Source organism: Sciurus carolinensis, chromosome 4 (genome assembly GCF_902686445.1).
Source record: "Sciurus carolinensis chromosome 4, mSciCar1.2, whole genome shotgun sequence".
Classification (NCBI taxonomy): domain Eukaryota; kingdom Metazoa; phylum Chordata; class Mammalia; order Rodentia; family Sciuridae; genus Sciurus; species Sciurus carolinensis.
The window spans coordinates 53,183,558-53,201,722 of NC_062216.1; the positions used below are offsets into that span (position 1 = coordinate 53,183,558).

Here is an 18,165-nt window from a genome sequence, read left to right on the forward strand (position 1 = left end):
ACCAATGGGCATTCAACAAAAAGCCTAGAGCCCACCTATGCCTAAACTCTGCCTCTGGGAATTCTGACTATGGGAATACCTCCCTCACTCCAGGAATCCAGAGGGTGGAGCATCACGCTCCAAACCACCCCACCAAAAACTGCTGAGAACAGAAACTGAGAATCTTTTGAACTCCATGGAAAGAATTCTTTAACTTTTCATCAGTATCTTTTTCAAAAAATTATTTTTCTCTGTTTAATTGTGACCTTAGTGGTACATGGACATATACATATTCATATTTGCTTTTTTCTCCCTCATTTCTAGCATTTTTGAATGCAGTTATTTTTCATGGATTAGTTTTTTTGTGAACTGGGATGTTTGATTAGTATATTTTAGTTTTGTTTTGTATTTCTTTATATTTTTTATTTTTTTAAAGTTTTTACTATATATATATTTTTTTCTCTTGTTTCCTTCTTGCTTACTTCTGCTAACAGCCAATCTCTGATGTTCTCTCTTTCACTTGTCCTTTAATTTTTTACTTCTTTTCCTTTCCTCCTCCCTCACAGTCATCACATCCTATATCATTTTTGTTTTCTCCCTGTCCACCATTTGAAATTATAAATGCTTTTATGAACTTGCTCATTTCTGATTTTTGTGATAACAAACATTGTAGATGTTATAGTAGGAATTATTTGGTTTAATGCTGTTTCCAAGAGACTCACTTCATAAGCAAAGAATCCACAGACTGAAGGTGAAAGGATGGGAAAAAAACATATCACTTGCATGGATCCCATAAAGAAGCAGAAGTTTCTATCCTCATATCAGATAAAGTGGACTTTACACCAAATTTACCCAGAAGGGTCAAAGATGGCTATTTCATACTACTTAAGGGAATTACACACCAAGACATAACAATTGTAAACATTTATGTCCCCAAAAGTGGAGCATCTATGTACACCAAACAATCCCTGCTCAATTTCAAGAATCAAACAGACTGCAATAATACTGGGTAACTTTAACATGCCTCTGTCAGCACTGGATAGACCCTCCAAACAAAAACTAAATAAAGAAGGTATAGAGGTAAAAAATGCAATTGATAATTTAGACTTAACAGACATATATAGAATATTTCATCCACCAATGACTGAATACACTTTCTTCTCAGCAGCACGTAGATCCATCTCTAATATAGACCATGTTATATAAGCTATCACATATGTTGGTATACTATTGTAATATTATCTTAATATATTCTCAGCATCTGTAGGGTTATTTTGATACCTTCCTTTCCATTGGATATTAATTTTTGTGTTCTTGCTTTTTTCTTGATTATACTTCTTTTTTATCAAATTTTAGCTGTATGATTTCTTCTCTATTTTACTACTTTTTTTCCTTCCTACTAAATAATTTGACAATAATTTGTTATTCTAGCTTCTTTCTGACATAAGTACTTTAAGTTATAAATGTTCATCTCAGAGATCCTGATATTTTAAGCTTTTAGTATTACTTAGTTCAAAGAACTTTTTATTTGCTTTTATTGTGTTTTCTTCCTTGATCTCTGAGATATTTTTAAGTGTGCCATTTAATTTTGACATAGTTGACATGTGGGGGTAGGATTTAACATATCTTAAGGTGATTGATTTCTAATGTGTAATAAATCATGAAGGAAACACAATCTGCATGATTTCAAATTTTAAAAAAAGTAATGGAAATAGTTTTCATATTGATTGTATTTGTTATTTACATATCAAAACTGATCAAATTGCATACTTCAAATATGTGCATTTTATTGTACTTCAATTTAACTCAATAAAGCTCTGGGGGGAAAAATCTCTCCATAAAGACTACACATAAGCTTCCTCAATGAAGGAACATCTTCAAAATCCTATAGGTATTATACCACCTAATTATGAAAAGCTGAACACTTTCCCATAGACTGGGAAGAAGATAAGACTGTCCACACTCTAGTTTTGTTTTGTTTTTTAAATGGTCCTGGGAATTGAATCCAGGACATTGCACATGCTAGACAAGTTCTCTCCCCTTGAACTAAATCCTGTCTTCACAATTACTCAGCATAGTACCTAGATCTAGTTAGTGAATAAGGCAAGGGAAAGAAATTTTAAAAACACATGTCATAAAGGAAAAACAAATAAATTGTCCTTATTTTTCAGAAGACATAACTGTCTATATATAAAATCCTAATTTTGTTTATTTTTCACAAATAAAATAAAATCAAACCTTTTAGAAATAGTAGGTGAGTACAGCAAAGTCTCAGGAAACAAGTTCAACACATGAAAATTACATTTCTATACGTTAAAACTGAAAACAAAAACTAATACCATTTATAATTGCTCCAAAGTAAATGAAATGCTTAATTATAAATCTGGCAAAACACTTGCATGTCACGTATCTTGAGAATTATAAAACACTAATAAAATAAATCAAGGGTTATCTAACTAGTTGAGGAGACTTACAAATTCATGGATTTTAAGACTTAATATTGCAAAGTGGTTAATCCTCCCCAAATTAGCTATAGCTTTAACACAATTTTTATCAAAATTCCAGAAAAATTTTATTGTCATACATAAATTCATTCTAAATTTTATATGAACAGTTACAGACCTAGCATAGAAGAAAAAAATTTTTGTGTGAATAGGAGAGTCTTGCTACACCCCAGTCCCAGCCAAAACACATTTGGAAAACAAAATAAAATGAAAAAAATCACTCTGACTAACATTAAGACTTACTACTGAGCTAAAGAAATTTAGAGTACATGCTTGGCAGATGGATAGAAATGTAGAGAAACTGAACAAAATATAGCCCTGGAAAATGTCCACAAAATCAGAACCCGTTAATTTTTGACAAAGTTGCAAAAGTAATTCAATGAAAAAAAAGGAAAGATTTTAAAATAAATGGTCATGAAACAAGTGGTCAGGTATAGGTCATAACGAAACAAACAAAAACACATACACACAGCCTTTAAATTTTATAAAAATATCAAATTGAAGTGGAATACAGACTACAATGTAAAACATAGAGTGTTTCATAAATATAAAATATAAGTGTAAATATAAAAATATAAACATAAAATAGTTTTATTTTTTAAAAAGGGAATATTTTTATGACCTAGGGCTAGGAGTAGAATTATTAGACTTGACAACCAAAGCATGCTATATAAAAAGAAAGATAATGATAAACTAGACCTCATGAAAATTAAAAGTTTTTGTTGTGAGAAGGAGCCTTTTAAAAAGACTGAAATTTTAAAAAGGAGAAGAAGAAATCTACAGGAATTACAGCAAGAAGGAGAAACATTTGTTTCAATCTCTTTTCCAATAATAGAAAAACTATCATTGTTCATGCATTAACAAAACCTCCAGAAGAACTTTAAAATCTGATAAGAGGCTAAAGCACCCATGAGGGGCACAAATACAAGACAAATTAAAGAAGGTAGGAAAGACAGTCTCCCTTATTCCTGTCAATCCTCTTCAAAGCCCAAGAGGAAGCAGGGAGGGGGATGCACTCCACCTGGTAATCCACCACAGGGAAAAGAATGTGCAGTGTTTGTCTGACTTCTCTGCAGATCTCAGCCACAGGCTCACCCCAGGGACCTCCAGAACCATGCCAGTCCCCAGGATCTCAAATCAAAGCCTTCACCTGCAGATTTAGGCATTAGGCCTGCTCCAGTGGATCTAGTACAGACAGATTCCTTCAGATTTGTGGTTCCAGAACATCCCCAGAGTCCAGCAAACCCCTGCAGACACAGGTACCAGGCACTCTCCAGGGACCCAGTTTCTACACTGTCCCCATGTGCCCAGGAACCAGGGTCACACTCACAGACCTCAGATCCACCCAATGAACGCTGGTGCCCAGCCAGGTTATGCACTCAGGATCACACCTGCAGACCAGGGTGTCAGTCCCCTTGCATGGATCTTAATGTCAGGCTTGCCCCCATGGACCCAGGCACCATGTCCACCAACCTTCATACCTATACAGAAAGCTAACCCAACTGTGGGACCTGGCAAAAGACTTGACAGTCAAACCTACCAATCAACCCACCAAAAATCTTCTTGCTAGGCTGACTGGTGAAATCTTTCCCTCATAAAGGTAGTCTGTAAAGACTAGGAGCAAATATTTCTTCATATGTGTAGGTATCCATACAAGACTTCAAAGATCATAAAGAACTAAGCAAACTTGTCACCAGAAAAGAAATAAGATACAGTCCAGTAACTGACCTTAAAGAAGACAAAGAGAGAAAACTCATTTAAAGAAACACTGCTTGGAAACAGAAGGATATATATCAGCAAGATGGTAGAACAGGGCTCTTTGAGAGTTATCCCCCCATAGAGACATCACTTCAAACTCTCCGTGCATGAAAATTATTTCACAAGAGCTAAGGTGAGAGACCGTAATGCCATCAACACAAAATAATAAAAGGTACATTGAAAGAATATGGGAAGGACAGTTGAACATTACCAGTCCCATCCATCCCCCAACCTCAGGCAGCATGGCATAGAGAGAGAGAGTCTCTGTGTTGGGGGAAGAGGAGGAAAATAAGCACCAAACTTTAACTCACATCCCAAAACTGAGTCTACCTCAGAAAAACCCAGTGCTGGGCATACCTCCCATGGCCCCAGACTTCAGTCCTGTACCTGCAGACTGAGCTACAAGGCCTCCCCTATTACCAGGCACACCACTGTAGCTCCAGACCCCAAGATGCTCCCAGCACCATGTAAGCCCCAGAAGTCCCAAGCATAGGCTTCCCCAGCATAGGTTGGCTGGGGCAGGGAAGCCCATTCCTATAATTCCACCAACATGTCCACCCGGTATATCTAGGCTTCAGGCTCAACTGGTAGAACCAGGCATCAGTCTAGCCTGTCTGAGGACCCTCAGTAATCTGATCATTGAATCAAGCCAGATGGCCTCCTTAGAATCTCTGGTCAACCTAACTGATTAAGGACTTTCCCAGGAACACTCCGTGTGCAAATATTAGAATAAGTTCCTGCTTATTTAGGTGCACAGATACCAATGTAAGGCAACCAAAAATATACAAACACAAGACCTAACACCACCAAAGAACATGGTAGACCTTCGACCCCAACAAAAGATGATTAGTTATACATCACTGATGAGTAACAAGAAAATATATGAAAGTACAAAACTCATGAATAAAATTAAAAACACAGGCAAATTCAGATGTTTTCAAATAAAAGTCATATTATGTGGAGGGAAGATGGAGTAAAAACTATCAGTTATTATCAGTTTAAAATAACTTGTTATAACTACCAGATGTGTTTTATTTAGGCCTCAACATAATAAACAGCTATTTAAGTACCAAAAATTAACAAAAACAATAAAGCCAAAGCATACCACTATGTAAAATCATCAAATTACATAGGAACATAGCAAAAAGTGAAGAAAAGAACAAAGAATATTAAAAAAAAAAACAGAAAACAATGGATAAAATATCAGTCATTTTTACCTATCAATAATTATCTTGAGTATAAATGAAAGTCATTTTTTAATCAAAAGACAGTGAATTAATGGACCAAAAAGAAACAAACAAACAGACCCAACTATATGCTGCCTATAAAACATTAATATCACATTTAAGGACTCATGGCCTGAAAGTGAAATGATGGAAAGAGACATCCTATGTAAATAGAAACTAAAAAAGCAGGGGTAGCTATACTTATTTTTTAAAAGTACGAATAGTAAAAAGCAGCAAAAAAAAAAAAAAAAGAAAGAAAAGGAAAAAACGATCATCACAAAGTGATAAAGGGTCAACTAATCAGGAGGATAGAACAATTATAAATAAATGTATGCTCAACATGAGACTACCTAAATATATAAAGCAAATATTAATAGAACTGAAGAAGGAGTAAGACTGTGATACAAGACACAGTAATATTAGGGAATTTCCCGCTCACTTTCAGCACTAGAAAGATCATCCAGACAAAACAAATTTTTAAAAAATCAGAATTAAATTACACTTTAGATCAAAAGGATAGAACAAAAATATATATCAGAAACATCTGTCTAGCTAGAGAATACACATTTTTCTCAAGTGCACACAGAATATTCTCTAGTTAGATCATATGGTAGACCACAAAACAAGTGTTATCAAATCTAGGAATACTGACATCATGTCAAGTGTATTTTATGAACACAATAGTATAAAAATATAAATCAATAATAGGAGGAGTTCTGGAAAATTCATGGATACTTGCAAATTAAACAGGAGGCTCCTGAACAACCAATGGGTGAATGAAGATATTCAAAGGAAACTTTAAAAATTTCTTAAAAGGAACAAAACCAGACATACAACATTCTGACACAGGATGCAGTACATATTTCTAAGAGGGAAGTTTAGCAATAAAAGCATACATAAAAAGTTGCACGATCTCAAATGAATAATCTAGTGTATAATTTAAGAAACTAGGAAGACAAAAACAAGCTAATCCCAATGTTAGAAGAACAAAGGAAATAATAAAGACCAGGTAATAAGTAATTGAACTAAAGATGAGAAAAACAATCCAATAAAAGATCAATAAAGTATTCAAAGAATTTATGTTAGATTTTCCACAAGACAGAAGAGACTGACAAACCTTTAGCTAGACTAATTTGAAAAAATTAGTGGAGGTGCAAATAAATAAAATCATAAATTTGAAAATGGTATCCATAGAAATACAAAAGATTAAAGAAGATGTGTGAGCAATTATATGTCAACAAACTGGATAAACTGGAAGAAGTGGATAAATTCCTAAATGTACACAACATACCAAAACAGAAAAATGAAGAAAAAGAAAACCTGTCCAGACCAATAATGAGATGTTGAATAAGGAAGAGAGGCATCCATCCAAAAACAAACAACAACAACAAAAAAAAACCCAGGATTTGATGACTTCACTACTTCACTATTGAATTTCATCAATCACTTAAGCAGCAATCCTCCTCAAACTCTTCTAAAAAATCAAAGAAGAAAGAATATTTCCCCAAACTCATTTCACAAGACCAATATTAATCTGAGGTCAAATCCAGAGGAAGAAACTAAAAGAAAATAAAATTACAGGCCAAAATCTCTGATAAAGGTAGATGTAAATATTTGAAAAATACTAGTCAATTGTATTCAACAACATATTAGAACCAGGTACAGTAGCACATGTCTACAGTCTCAGCTACTTGAGAGGCTGAGGAGAGAGGATGTTTGAGTTCTAAGAATTTGAGACCAGTCTAGGTAGCACAGCAAGACCCCATCTCAAAAACAAAAACCCAACATATTAAAAGAATCATTCACAATGATCAAGTGAGATCCATCCCTGGGAGGCAAGAATACAAGGATGCTTTACTACATGCAAATTCTAATTCTATGAACAAGACTAAAGGTCAAAAATCATACAATCATCATAATAGATGGTAAAAAATAAACATTTGTAAAAGTACAATATCCTTCATGATAAAAACTCAAAGCAAATTAGGTATAAGAGGAATATTCCTCAATAAAATAACCGCCATCTATTACAAGTCCACAGCTAACTATACTCATCGGTGAAAGGCTAAAAACTTTTCCTCTAAGATCATGAATTAAGCAAGGATGCCTATTCTTACCACAGCATGATTCAACATAGTACTGAAAGTTCTTAGGCAAGAAAAAAGAAATGAAGGGCATCCAAACTGAGAAGGACAAAAGAAATTAAATTGTTCCTGTTTATATGTGACAAAGTAGAAAACACTAAACAAAAAACAAAGTGTAGAAAACACTAAAGACACCCCAAGGGTGGGGAGGAGGGACTGTTAGAACTAATAGATAAATTCAGCATGAGTTGAAGTATGTAACAACAAAATCAACAACAAAAATCAATAACATTTCTGTATACAAACAACAAATTATCTGCATAGGAAAGAAAGGAAAATATTCCATTTACAATAGGTGTAGAAAAAAATATTTGCAAATAAAAGTCAACCACGTCAAAGAACTGTACACTGAAAAGTATAAAACATGGATGAAAGGGGTTGAAGAAAACAAATAAATGGGAACTGTACTTAAGGATTTGAAAAATTGATATTGCTAAAATGTCCATTCTATCCACAGCAATCTACAGATGGAATGCAATCCCTATCAAAGTTCCAATGATGTTATTCAGAGAAATAAAACAGAACAAAGCTCTGTTCTTAAGAGCAAGATGGTGGCTAAAATCCTCCAGAGATCATCTCCCCATAGACACATCAAATTGAACAGCTATTCACTTGCCTAAAAGCCCAGGAAACCAGGTAAGTGAACATAGTGCCCGCTTATTGTATAACAACAACAATAGCTAAAGAGATTCATGGCAGGAAGAAAAGAGGGGCCGCCCCCTGCTCCAAGCATTACAGTATAGGAAGAGATGCCTCTCACTTAGGGGAGGATGAGGGAATTAGTTCTAGACTTTATAGTTAAAACCCTGTGATGAAATGGAGGAAAAAGCAAAGGTCCACTCTCTAGAGGGCAGGACATGAAAGCTACAGCAGAATCAGAGTTAAGACCTGCAATTTTTTTTTTTTTTTTTTTTTTTTTTTTTTTGGCAGAACAGACTTGAATTTTAGCTGACATCACTGCTGGCCTTAAAATGGATCTGGAGTACAACCCCCCTTGAGCAACAATGTGGAAAAAGACCACTTTCCAGGGGTATGATAGGACTTTGCTCTGGAACTTAGTGTCAGACTGGTAAAACCTAACAGTTGGCAGATCCTTACGTTCCCACCGCATGCTTGCCTATGGACAGAGCACCGGGAACAGCCTTGGTTCCAGGGGACACATGCAGGTCCAGTCTATCAGACTTTCATTCTAGTTAGCATTGCCTGTGGCTGACTGCAGTAGTTTTATGCTGGGAGCCCATGAATCCAGTTCAACAGTGAGCACCTCCTAGCAGTACTACTACTCTTGCAGGCTTGTGGTAGCTTAAAGGTGTGATAAAGCTTGATGAAGTTGGTGGTCTCAGGTGTGGGTGTCGTATGGCAGTCGTAAATTGGTTTATTCATGGTAATTCAAGAGGAATCCTGCCATGCCTGACCACAGGTTGGTACTACCTTTTCTAGGTACATCTCTAGTTCATTCTGAGCAACACACCAAATACAGATTTGTGACAAAGCTGCCCTCTAGTGCTGAAACAATGACAATACAACAGCAAACTTGTGGCAAACTTGGACTTGGGCACCATACAGTAGTAAAATAATGGAAATGACTACAGGTTCAGAGAGATTAAGCAGGATGCTTACTTTTTCAAAAAAATTTATTTGTTCTTTTTAGTTATACATGAAAGTAGAGTATATTCTGACATTTTATACATACATGGAGTATAAATTCCCATTCTTGAGGTTGTATATGATGTGGAGTTGCAATGGTAGTTTATTCATATATGAACATAGGAAAGTTATGTCTGATTTAGTCTACTGTCTTTCCTATTCCCATCCTTATCCCTTCCCCTCATTTCCCTTTGTCCGATCCAAAAATCTTCTGTTCTTCCCTCCCTCCACCCCTTATCGTGCATTAGCACCAGCATATCAGAGAGAATATTTGGCCTTTGGTTTTGGGGAATTGGCTTATTTCATTTAGCAGATACTCTCCAGCTCCATCCATTCACTTACAAATGCCATAATTTCATTCTTTATGGCTGGAGTAACATTCCATTGTGTATATAGACCACATTTTCTTTATCCATTCATCTGCTGAAGGGCACCTATGTTGGTTCCATAGCTTTGCTGTTGTGAGTTGATCTGTTAATAACATTGATGTGGCTACATCATTGTAGTATGCTGACTTTAAGTCCTTTGGACAAGTGTGAAGTGCGATAACTGAGTCAAACGGTGGTTCCATTCCAAATTTTCTGAGGAATCTCCATACTGTTTTCCAGAGTGGTTGCATCAATTTGCAGTTCCACTAGCAATGTATGAGTGAACCATTTTCCCCACATCCTCACCAACATTTATTGTTACTTGTATTCTTGATAATTGCTATTCTTGATAATTGCCATTCTGACTAGAGTGAGATGGAATCTCAGTATAGTTTTAATTTGCATTCTCTAATTGCTAGAGATGTTGAAATTTTTTTCCTGTATTTGGTGACCAGTCATATTTGTTCTTCTGCAAAGCATCTGTTCAGTTCCTTTACCCATTTATTGATTGAGTTATTTGCTTTTTGGGTTTCATGTTTTTTGAGTTCTTTATATATCCTGGAGATTAATGCTCCATCTGAGGTGCAGGTGGCAAAGATCTCCCATTCTGTAGGCTCTCTCTTCACATTATTGTTTATTTTGCTGAGAAGAAGCTTTTTAGTTTGACACCATCCCATTAAGCAGCGTGCTTAGAATTCCTAAGACAGGCACAAAGTCAGATTAGAATGACTGGAATAAATACTTAATCCTCTAATGTCCAGATGAAGTCTAAAACATAAAAGGAAGAGGAAGAGGAGGAAGAGGAAGAGGAAGAGGAGGAGGGGGAGGAGGAGAGAAAGAAAGATGCAGAAAAAGAAGAGGAGGAGGAGGAGGAATAAGAAGAAACAGAAGGAGAAAAACCCTGAATTCACATGGAACCAAAAAGGATTTCAACAATCAGAGTGATCTTTAAGCAAAATGTACAAAGCTGGAGACATCCTACTATCTGATTTCAAGCTATATTACAAAAAATAGTGTTCTTTCCATAAATGAAAAATAAAAACAGACATATGGAACAATGGAAGAGAATAGGGAGCACAGAAATAAATTCACACATTTATGGTAAATTGACTTTTGACAAAGTTTCCAAGAACACCCAATGAAGAAAGGGCAGTTGCTTCAATAAATACTTATGGAAACTAGATATTCATATATAGATAAATAAAAGTGGACACTTGCGTCACAATAATCATTTTTTTATAAAAATCAAGCACTTAGGTTTAAGACCTGATAGTGTAAACTAATGAAAGAAAATATGCAAAAAGACTCCATGACATTGGCTTGGCAATTATTTTTTGATATAAACACAAAAGCACAGGCATCAAAAGCAAAAAAACAAAATAGACAAATGGAACTACATCAAACTATAAAGTGTCTGCAAAATCAAGGATATAATCAAGAGTGAAGAAACACCCTATGAAATGTGAGAAAGTATTTGCAAATTATAAATCTCTCAAGAGATTAATATCTAAAATACATAGGCAATTCAAACACCAATGAGAGAACAAATAATCCAATTAAAATTAGGCAAAGTATCTGAATAGGCATTTCTCAAAAAAAGACATCCTATGACCAACAGATTGCAAGGCAGCTTGGGATCCGTGGCGATTCTAGCTGCCGCTGTGCACTCCCACTGAACTGCCGCCTGCTCGCTCATCTCAGTTGGGGTTCGCCAATAGCTCCCAGAAAAATTCACCGCAGACACGAGGTCTCACGCAAGAGACTTTATTATGTGGAAGGACGACTAACAGGTACGCTTCAGGGTGAAAAGAAAGAAAAAAGGGAAGATGGCGTGTGTGCTTCTCCCAGATATTGGAATCTCCCAGTCTTGAAGGAACCAGTAGCGGGGTAGAATACTTGCAAGCTGATTGATGAACCAATAGCTATCTAGCATGTTAGGATGTAACGTGGGAAGCAGGAAAATGGCAGCAGCGTAAGCCGGAAATTCCTGTATGGTAGGAGGCAGGCAGAGCGCAGATTGACAAGTGGTTGGGAGGTGGAGTATCGGCTTTGTGTTACACAGATAGGTAAAAGAATCTTCAAAATCAGTAATTATCAGAAAAATGCAAATTAAAACCATAATGACACATCACCTGGCACCTGTTAAAATAGTTGTAAAGATAAAGTGAACTTCAAGCCAAAGCTACTCAGAAGGGACAAAGAAGGACATTTCATACTGCTTAAGGGAATCATACATCAACAAGACATAACAATCATAAATATTTATGCCCCAAACAATGGAGCATCTACGTACATCAGACAAACCCTTCTCAACTTTAAGAATCATACAGACCACAACACAATAATACTGGGTGACTTTAACACACCTCTCTCACCACTTGATAGGTCTTCTGAACAAAAGCTAAACAAAGAAACTCTAGACCTAAATAATACAATCAATACTTTAGACTTAACAAGCCTGTATAGAATATTTTATCCATCAATGAGTGAATACACTTTCTTCTCAACAGCACATGGATCTTTCTCTAAAATAGACCACATCTTATCCCATAAAGTAACTCTCAGCAAATACTCTTAGCAAATACCAAAAAAACCAGAGATAATACACTGCATCCTATCAGATCATAATGGAATAAAATTAGAAACCAATGATAGAATAAAAAATAGAAGTTTAAAAAAGGCAGTAAAGATAGTATGCAACACAAATGAATTTGGAGGATATATGTTAAATGGTAATCCAGAAACAAATGGCAATTGCTACATGATAAATCACTTACATAATAAATCTTAAATAGTCGAACACACAGAAGCACACAGGTAAGTAGCCAGGTGTTTGAGGGATGGGGAAAATAAGGAGACATCTGTCAAATGGTGCCTTATTTTGCTTATATAAGTTAAATAATTTCTAGAGATCTACTGTATATAAATCGTAGTTAACAATATAATTGAGTTATGGAGTGTATGTTTAAATACTATGTAAGAGAGAAAATAATATGTTAAATGCTTTATATGAGAAATAATAAGTAACTTATTTATTGGAGGTTATAAACTTTTGGAAATTATAGACAAATTTACAGCACAAATCGTGGTGAAAGTTTCACTGATGCATAATTATCTCTAAACTCATCAAGTTAGATACATATTATGTATAGTTTTTTGTATGTGAAAGTGACTCAAGAAAAACAGTCTACCAAAAAATAAGTAAAAATAACTACAGAAAACGAGAAAATATTTGCAGTCTTGCATGTGGGATATTTAAAGAACAAACAAACTGAACAATAGTAAAAGGGGATCCTATCAGAAAATTGGCAAAGGACATTTCTCTGAGCATGTATTGATGGTAAATATTATGTAATAGAATGTTGAATGTAATTAATCATTAGATAATGCAAATTAAAACCACAAATATCATTCAATATACTCACATCGAGATGGTTAAAATAAAATTAGTGGCAACACCAAATGCTGGTGAGGATGTGTAAAAGTTCATCACACCCATTCTGGAGAGAAATATAAAAGAGTACAGCTCCTGGGTCAAAGTTTATAGATATTTCTTACAGACCAAACAGGTACTTATCATGTGAGCCAGAAATGGCACTTAAGGGTATTTAAAAAATTGAATAATATAAATTTATTATCTTGGTTTCTATGAGCCAGGGATTCTGTGAGTGGTATAGCTTCAGAACATTTGCTTGAAGATTTCATTTGAGAATGCAATTAAAGTGCCAGCTAGTTTCAGTTGAAGGCTTCACTCAGATGAATCAACTCACAAACCTCCCATGTGGTTGTTAGCAGGCTTTTGAATTAACAACCTCAATTTCTCAAGGGTTGTTAGCTTGAGGACATACTCAGTTCCTTCCTATGAATTCCTCTCTAATAAGGCAACCAAAGAAGGAGAGAGAAAGGTGGTAGTGGGGAAGCAAAAAGGAAGATACTATCTTTTATAATCCACAATGAAGTGACATTCCATCATTTTTGCAATGTTCTTATAAGCAAGTCTCTAGGTACATCCTGCCATATGATGTGCATTATTTAAAGAAATGGGTAAGAGGTGAGATCATTGGGGGGCATTTTAAAAGCAGAGTACTACAGTCCATTCTCTAATGTAACATGTCCTTTACACAGGCACACCACATTCATTCCCAAGGGCTCCAAAGTTATCATTCTATTAGAGCATCAGTTCGAATGCCATATTTTTATCTAAAGAAGTTCCAGCTATGGATTAGATGCTGTGCTGAACTCTTTAAGTATGGCTCCTCCATCTGTGGATATGTGAAATTAATAGTTTTAAATCTGTTCCTAATATACAAACATAACACAAGCACAGAATAACTCCTATTGAATTTTCTACTCAGAAAGGGTAGGGGACAGAGATAAAAAGGAGTCACCGATGAAGAGCAGTTCTGAAATCACACGGATCTTGTTGGGAGTTCCTTGATTAGGATTCAGGGCCTGTGAGTAATAATCTTTCTTGGCTTTTGAATATGTCCTTGGTAGGGCATGCTATATTTTTTTGAGTAAGGTCATGAACACCCCGATTCAGTGTATGTACTCAAGGTCATAAACATTTTTTTGTGAACATGTACTCACTTATGTAACCTGTTGGCAATGCACCTTCATTGTCTTATCTGCATATAAAGAAGACCTATGGGAGCCGGGCACATGGTGCATGCCTATAATCCCAGCGGCTTGGGAGGCAAAGACATGAGGATCGTGAGTTCAAACCCTGCCTCAGCAAAAGTGAGGCACTAAGCAACTCAGTGAGACCCTGTCTCTAAATAAAATACAAAATAGGGCTGGGGATGTGGCTCAGTGGTCGAGTGCCTCTGAGTTCAATCCCCAGTACCAAAAAAAAAAAAGACCTATGAAAACGTTTTAGGCCTGTCTTGGCTAGAGGATGAGACTGAGACCTGGGGGGTTGTTACTGCCTCCAAATAAAGCATATCTACTATCCCAACTGCACTTCACATCTTCCTTCACCTGTCAGGATCCTGAATCTGTTCCCCAGGGTCTAAGACCCAGCCTGACACTCTCTCAGTTCTTGCTTGACCTTCAAACTATTTCATTCTTTTTCACGAAAGATTGCATGTTTGCAGCTGCAACTTTTTCAGCTTACTTCCTACTAAGAATTGATGAGTAATGCAGGGGTCCAACAGTCACTTTCCATTTCTTATTCTCTTTGTGCTATTCATCTTTGCTGGCAGTGTGCCTACAAATATTTTTCTAAAATTGTGGACTTCCTATGAAGATTACCATGGTTAATTACATTCAACAATAATCACATTCACAAGTATCTTGAAAATAAGCCCCTTGCTACCTTGAGTTTGCTGAGATGGCTGCAGATCAAAGCCCTGATGATTTTAGAGAACATATCTTTTAGACATTTTTTCTTATTTAGTGGATCTATGAGGCATGTGCTTTCTTTAAATGGAATTTTTAATAATTGAATGTGCTCTAATTCTTTGCTCTTTTTGAACTCATGACTAATGTTTGTATAGTCTCTTTCTTGCTTTGCTTTGTCTCTGGACCACATTTTCCTAATAGTGTTTGGAATCACTTTTTAATTAAGCAGTTTTATGTCTGCAGAGGATGAATATTTTCAAAATTATAAAGTCATGATACTTTTGTTTAATAATTAGTCTCTCAATTTCTTTTCTCCCATTAGGTACAATGTACTTAGCTCTCTACCATTAAATTATAGAACTATTCTTTCTCCAGTTTGCAATGATCTTTTTCTCACTATTTCTTGACCTTTCACTAACATGGCTCTCAAAGGCAAGAGAGTTACTCATGATTTGTTGCAGGGATGCTTCCTCTATTGAGGTTTTCTAAATGCTCCCAGACCCTACCCACTTCCTGGTTCTATACTCACTCCCCCATTTTTAGGTATTTGTTATAGCAGCACCATATTTCAGGTACCAAAATCTCTGTTATCTATTGCTGCATAACAGATTTTCCCTAAAGTAAATGGCCCTAAACAACATACACATATCACATCAGAGTTTCTGTAGGGCAGAAATCTGAGCCCATCTTCTCTGGGCTTCCTGTCTCACAGTCCCTCATGAAGCAATCAATGCTCAGGGTGGCATCAGGGCTGCTGTTTCCTATGAAGGCTTGATCTGAATGATCCTCTTCATAGCTTGCTTATGTGGTTACTGGCGGAATTAAGCTCCCTGTGGACTCCTTGACTGAGGACCTCAGTTTCTCTCTGGTCCCCAGTTGCTTTCCTTGTGGGCCTTTGCATGAGGTCAGCTTCCTTCACAAAGAAAGCAATTTGAGAAGGTGAGAATGAGAGTCCATGCAAAACCACTGTCTTTTCTAACCTAATCCTATGACATCCCACAACTTTTGCCTTATTTATTCTATTTGTTAGAAGCAAGACATTACATGTAGCCCACAGACAAAGGGAATGGATTGTACAGAGCAGTGGGCACCAGGATGAGGGATCACTGGGAGCTATTTTACAGGACACCAGGACAATTTCTCAAGGGACTAGGATTGCTGATCTCACATTTAAGAGTTGGCTTCTGCTTGATCCACCACTTCCAGGTGTTGCTCTATTTTTATTCAGCAAGTAAATGCTAAATGCCATTTACAGGTTACATGCTGATTTATAATTGTTGCTTTGTATTTCAAATGTCATATTATTTTTTTTCAGAAATATGTCCCTCATTTCTCCAGGTTGACTAAGTCTTTGAACAACTTTTGTCCTTTATGTTATGACTACATGAACGTAATTCTCACATAAATACACATACACATGAGTACATGAGCATGTATATCTACTATTACCATTCTTCCTGCTATAGAAATAGAGAAACATTTCTTGTTTGGTTCTTACGAGCTTCTGACACTTTTTTTTTTTTTTTTTGGTTTCAATGCATTTATTGTTCTTATTGTTCTGCAAGTCCCACAGAAGGACAAGGAAAATGGCAAGAAATATTGACATTCAATGCTTTGATCAGATACATAGCAGATGATGTAAGAAATATGAAAGCTCAATTATGGTTCTGTGTAAAGCAAGAAAATCTGAAAATTCAGAAACTAGAATTTTAAAACTTTGACATTTGAAGGATCAAAAAAATCATCTGGCAGTTACTGTAATCTTTTGTTTAAAACACATATGCTCTTTTTTTCACATAAGAGTTGATAACAGGTTAATCCAAAAAGCAACATAATTAGATAACTGAGGCTTTATCTTTTTTTATATTATATGGGAAATGAACACAAGTACCAGGTTCAAACCCATTCGGTATAATTATGCTAGCATTATGAAATGTGATATGCAATAATTAACATGATTTCATACAACTAAGTATAAATTATCACATTTTGTTACCATTTGTGGTCCACACACAGTGCCATCAGCCACATAGGCATTATCTCTTCCATCTGAACTCACAGAAGACCCAGGAATTATGGATAGACATATGTGATCATGAATATACGAATAAACTGCAAATTGAACAGCACTTTTGTAAGTACTTTTATGTGGCCAAACACAAGCTAATTTTCCACAGAGAATATCCCTGGAAATGGAAAGCAGAAATTCCTTATCATTTTGATTTTTAATGATACAACTTCCAATTAAGTACTGCATGGATAGAAACATAAATATTGTTTAGTCAATGACATGAAACCATAAAAACACCAAAATAGAAACATGTTTTATATTTTTATAAGATAAAACACATTTTAGAAACAAGTAAATGCAAACAGATCAATTAGCATTACAGCAGAATTGAATTATACACGTTGAAATTTAATATGCATACATGACTTTCTTTTTGATTATGCAGCTCAAAAAGTATTAGTATTCTCCTGCCTCCAGTTATTTTAGGAGAATTCATCAAAATTTTCTACATTCTTTGGAATTCATTACTTGTATCCCTTTTGATATAGGCTGGTCAATCTGGTGACTTTTTTGCTTAAAATTGCTAAAAGGGGCTAATTGTATTTACTCTTCCTGCATCTTCTGATATTCCTGTGGTCCCTGTCATGATCTCTAGAAAATATGTTTCTATATATCCGAAGTCCCCTGATACATATGTGCCAGAATATATATGTATACAGGTTAAAAGATTAGATTGTGAGAACTATATCCTCAGGTGTGAATTAATCCATTTGATGGATTAATAACCTAAAAGGACTATGGAGTGGTAACTGTAGGCAGGTGGGGCACAACTAGAGGAAGTTGGTCAGTGGGGGCATGACCATGGGCTATGTCTTATCCCTGGTTCCTCCCTCACTATCTTTATGCTTCTGGCTGCCATGAGTTGAGCAGTTTTTCTGTCACAGCCTTCTGCCATGATTTTGTCTCATCTATGGCTCAGAGCAATGGAGTTGGCCACCCATAGATTGAACCACTTAAATGGTGAGCCCAAATAAATCTTTCCTCCTCTAAGTTGTTCTTGTCAGGTATTTTGGGCATGATGATGTAAAACTAACTGACACAAGTAGTGTTAGATCAAAGGCAACAAACCTCTGGCCATCTGAGAGAGAGATTAAGTGCACTGCTATATCACACCTTCTCTCTTTG

The 18,165-nt window shown here is 35.9% G+C and overlaps 1 protein-coding gene across 1 annotated transcript in view; it reads right to left on the minus strand.

Moving 5' to 3' along the window:
* Positions 1 to 18,165, minus strand: part of LOC124982700 (disintegrin and metalloproteinase domain-containing protein 18-like) — a 132,597-nt gene that overhangs the window by 42,157 nt on the left and 72,275 nt on the right. The window contains exon 15 of the mRNA XM_047549666.1: positions 16,966 to 17,155. Coding sequence (XP_047405622.1) covers positions 16,966 to 17,155 — 190 coding nt within the window. The remainder of the gene's footprint in view (positions 1 to 16,965; positions 17,156 to 18,165) is intronic.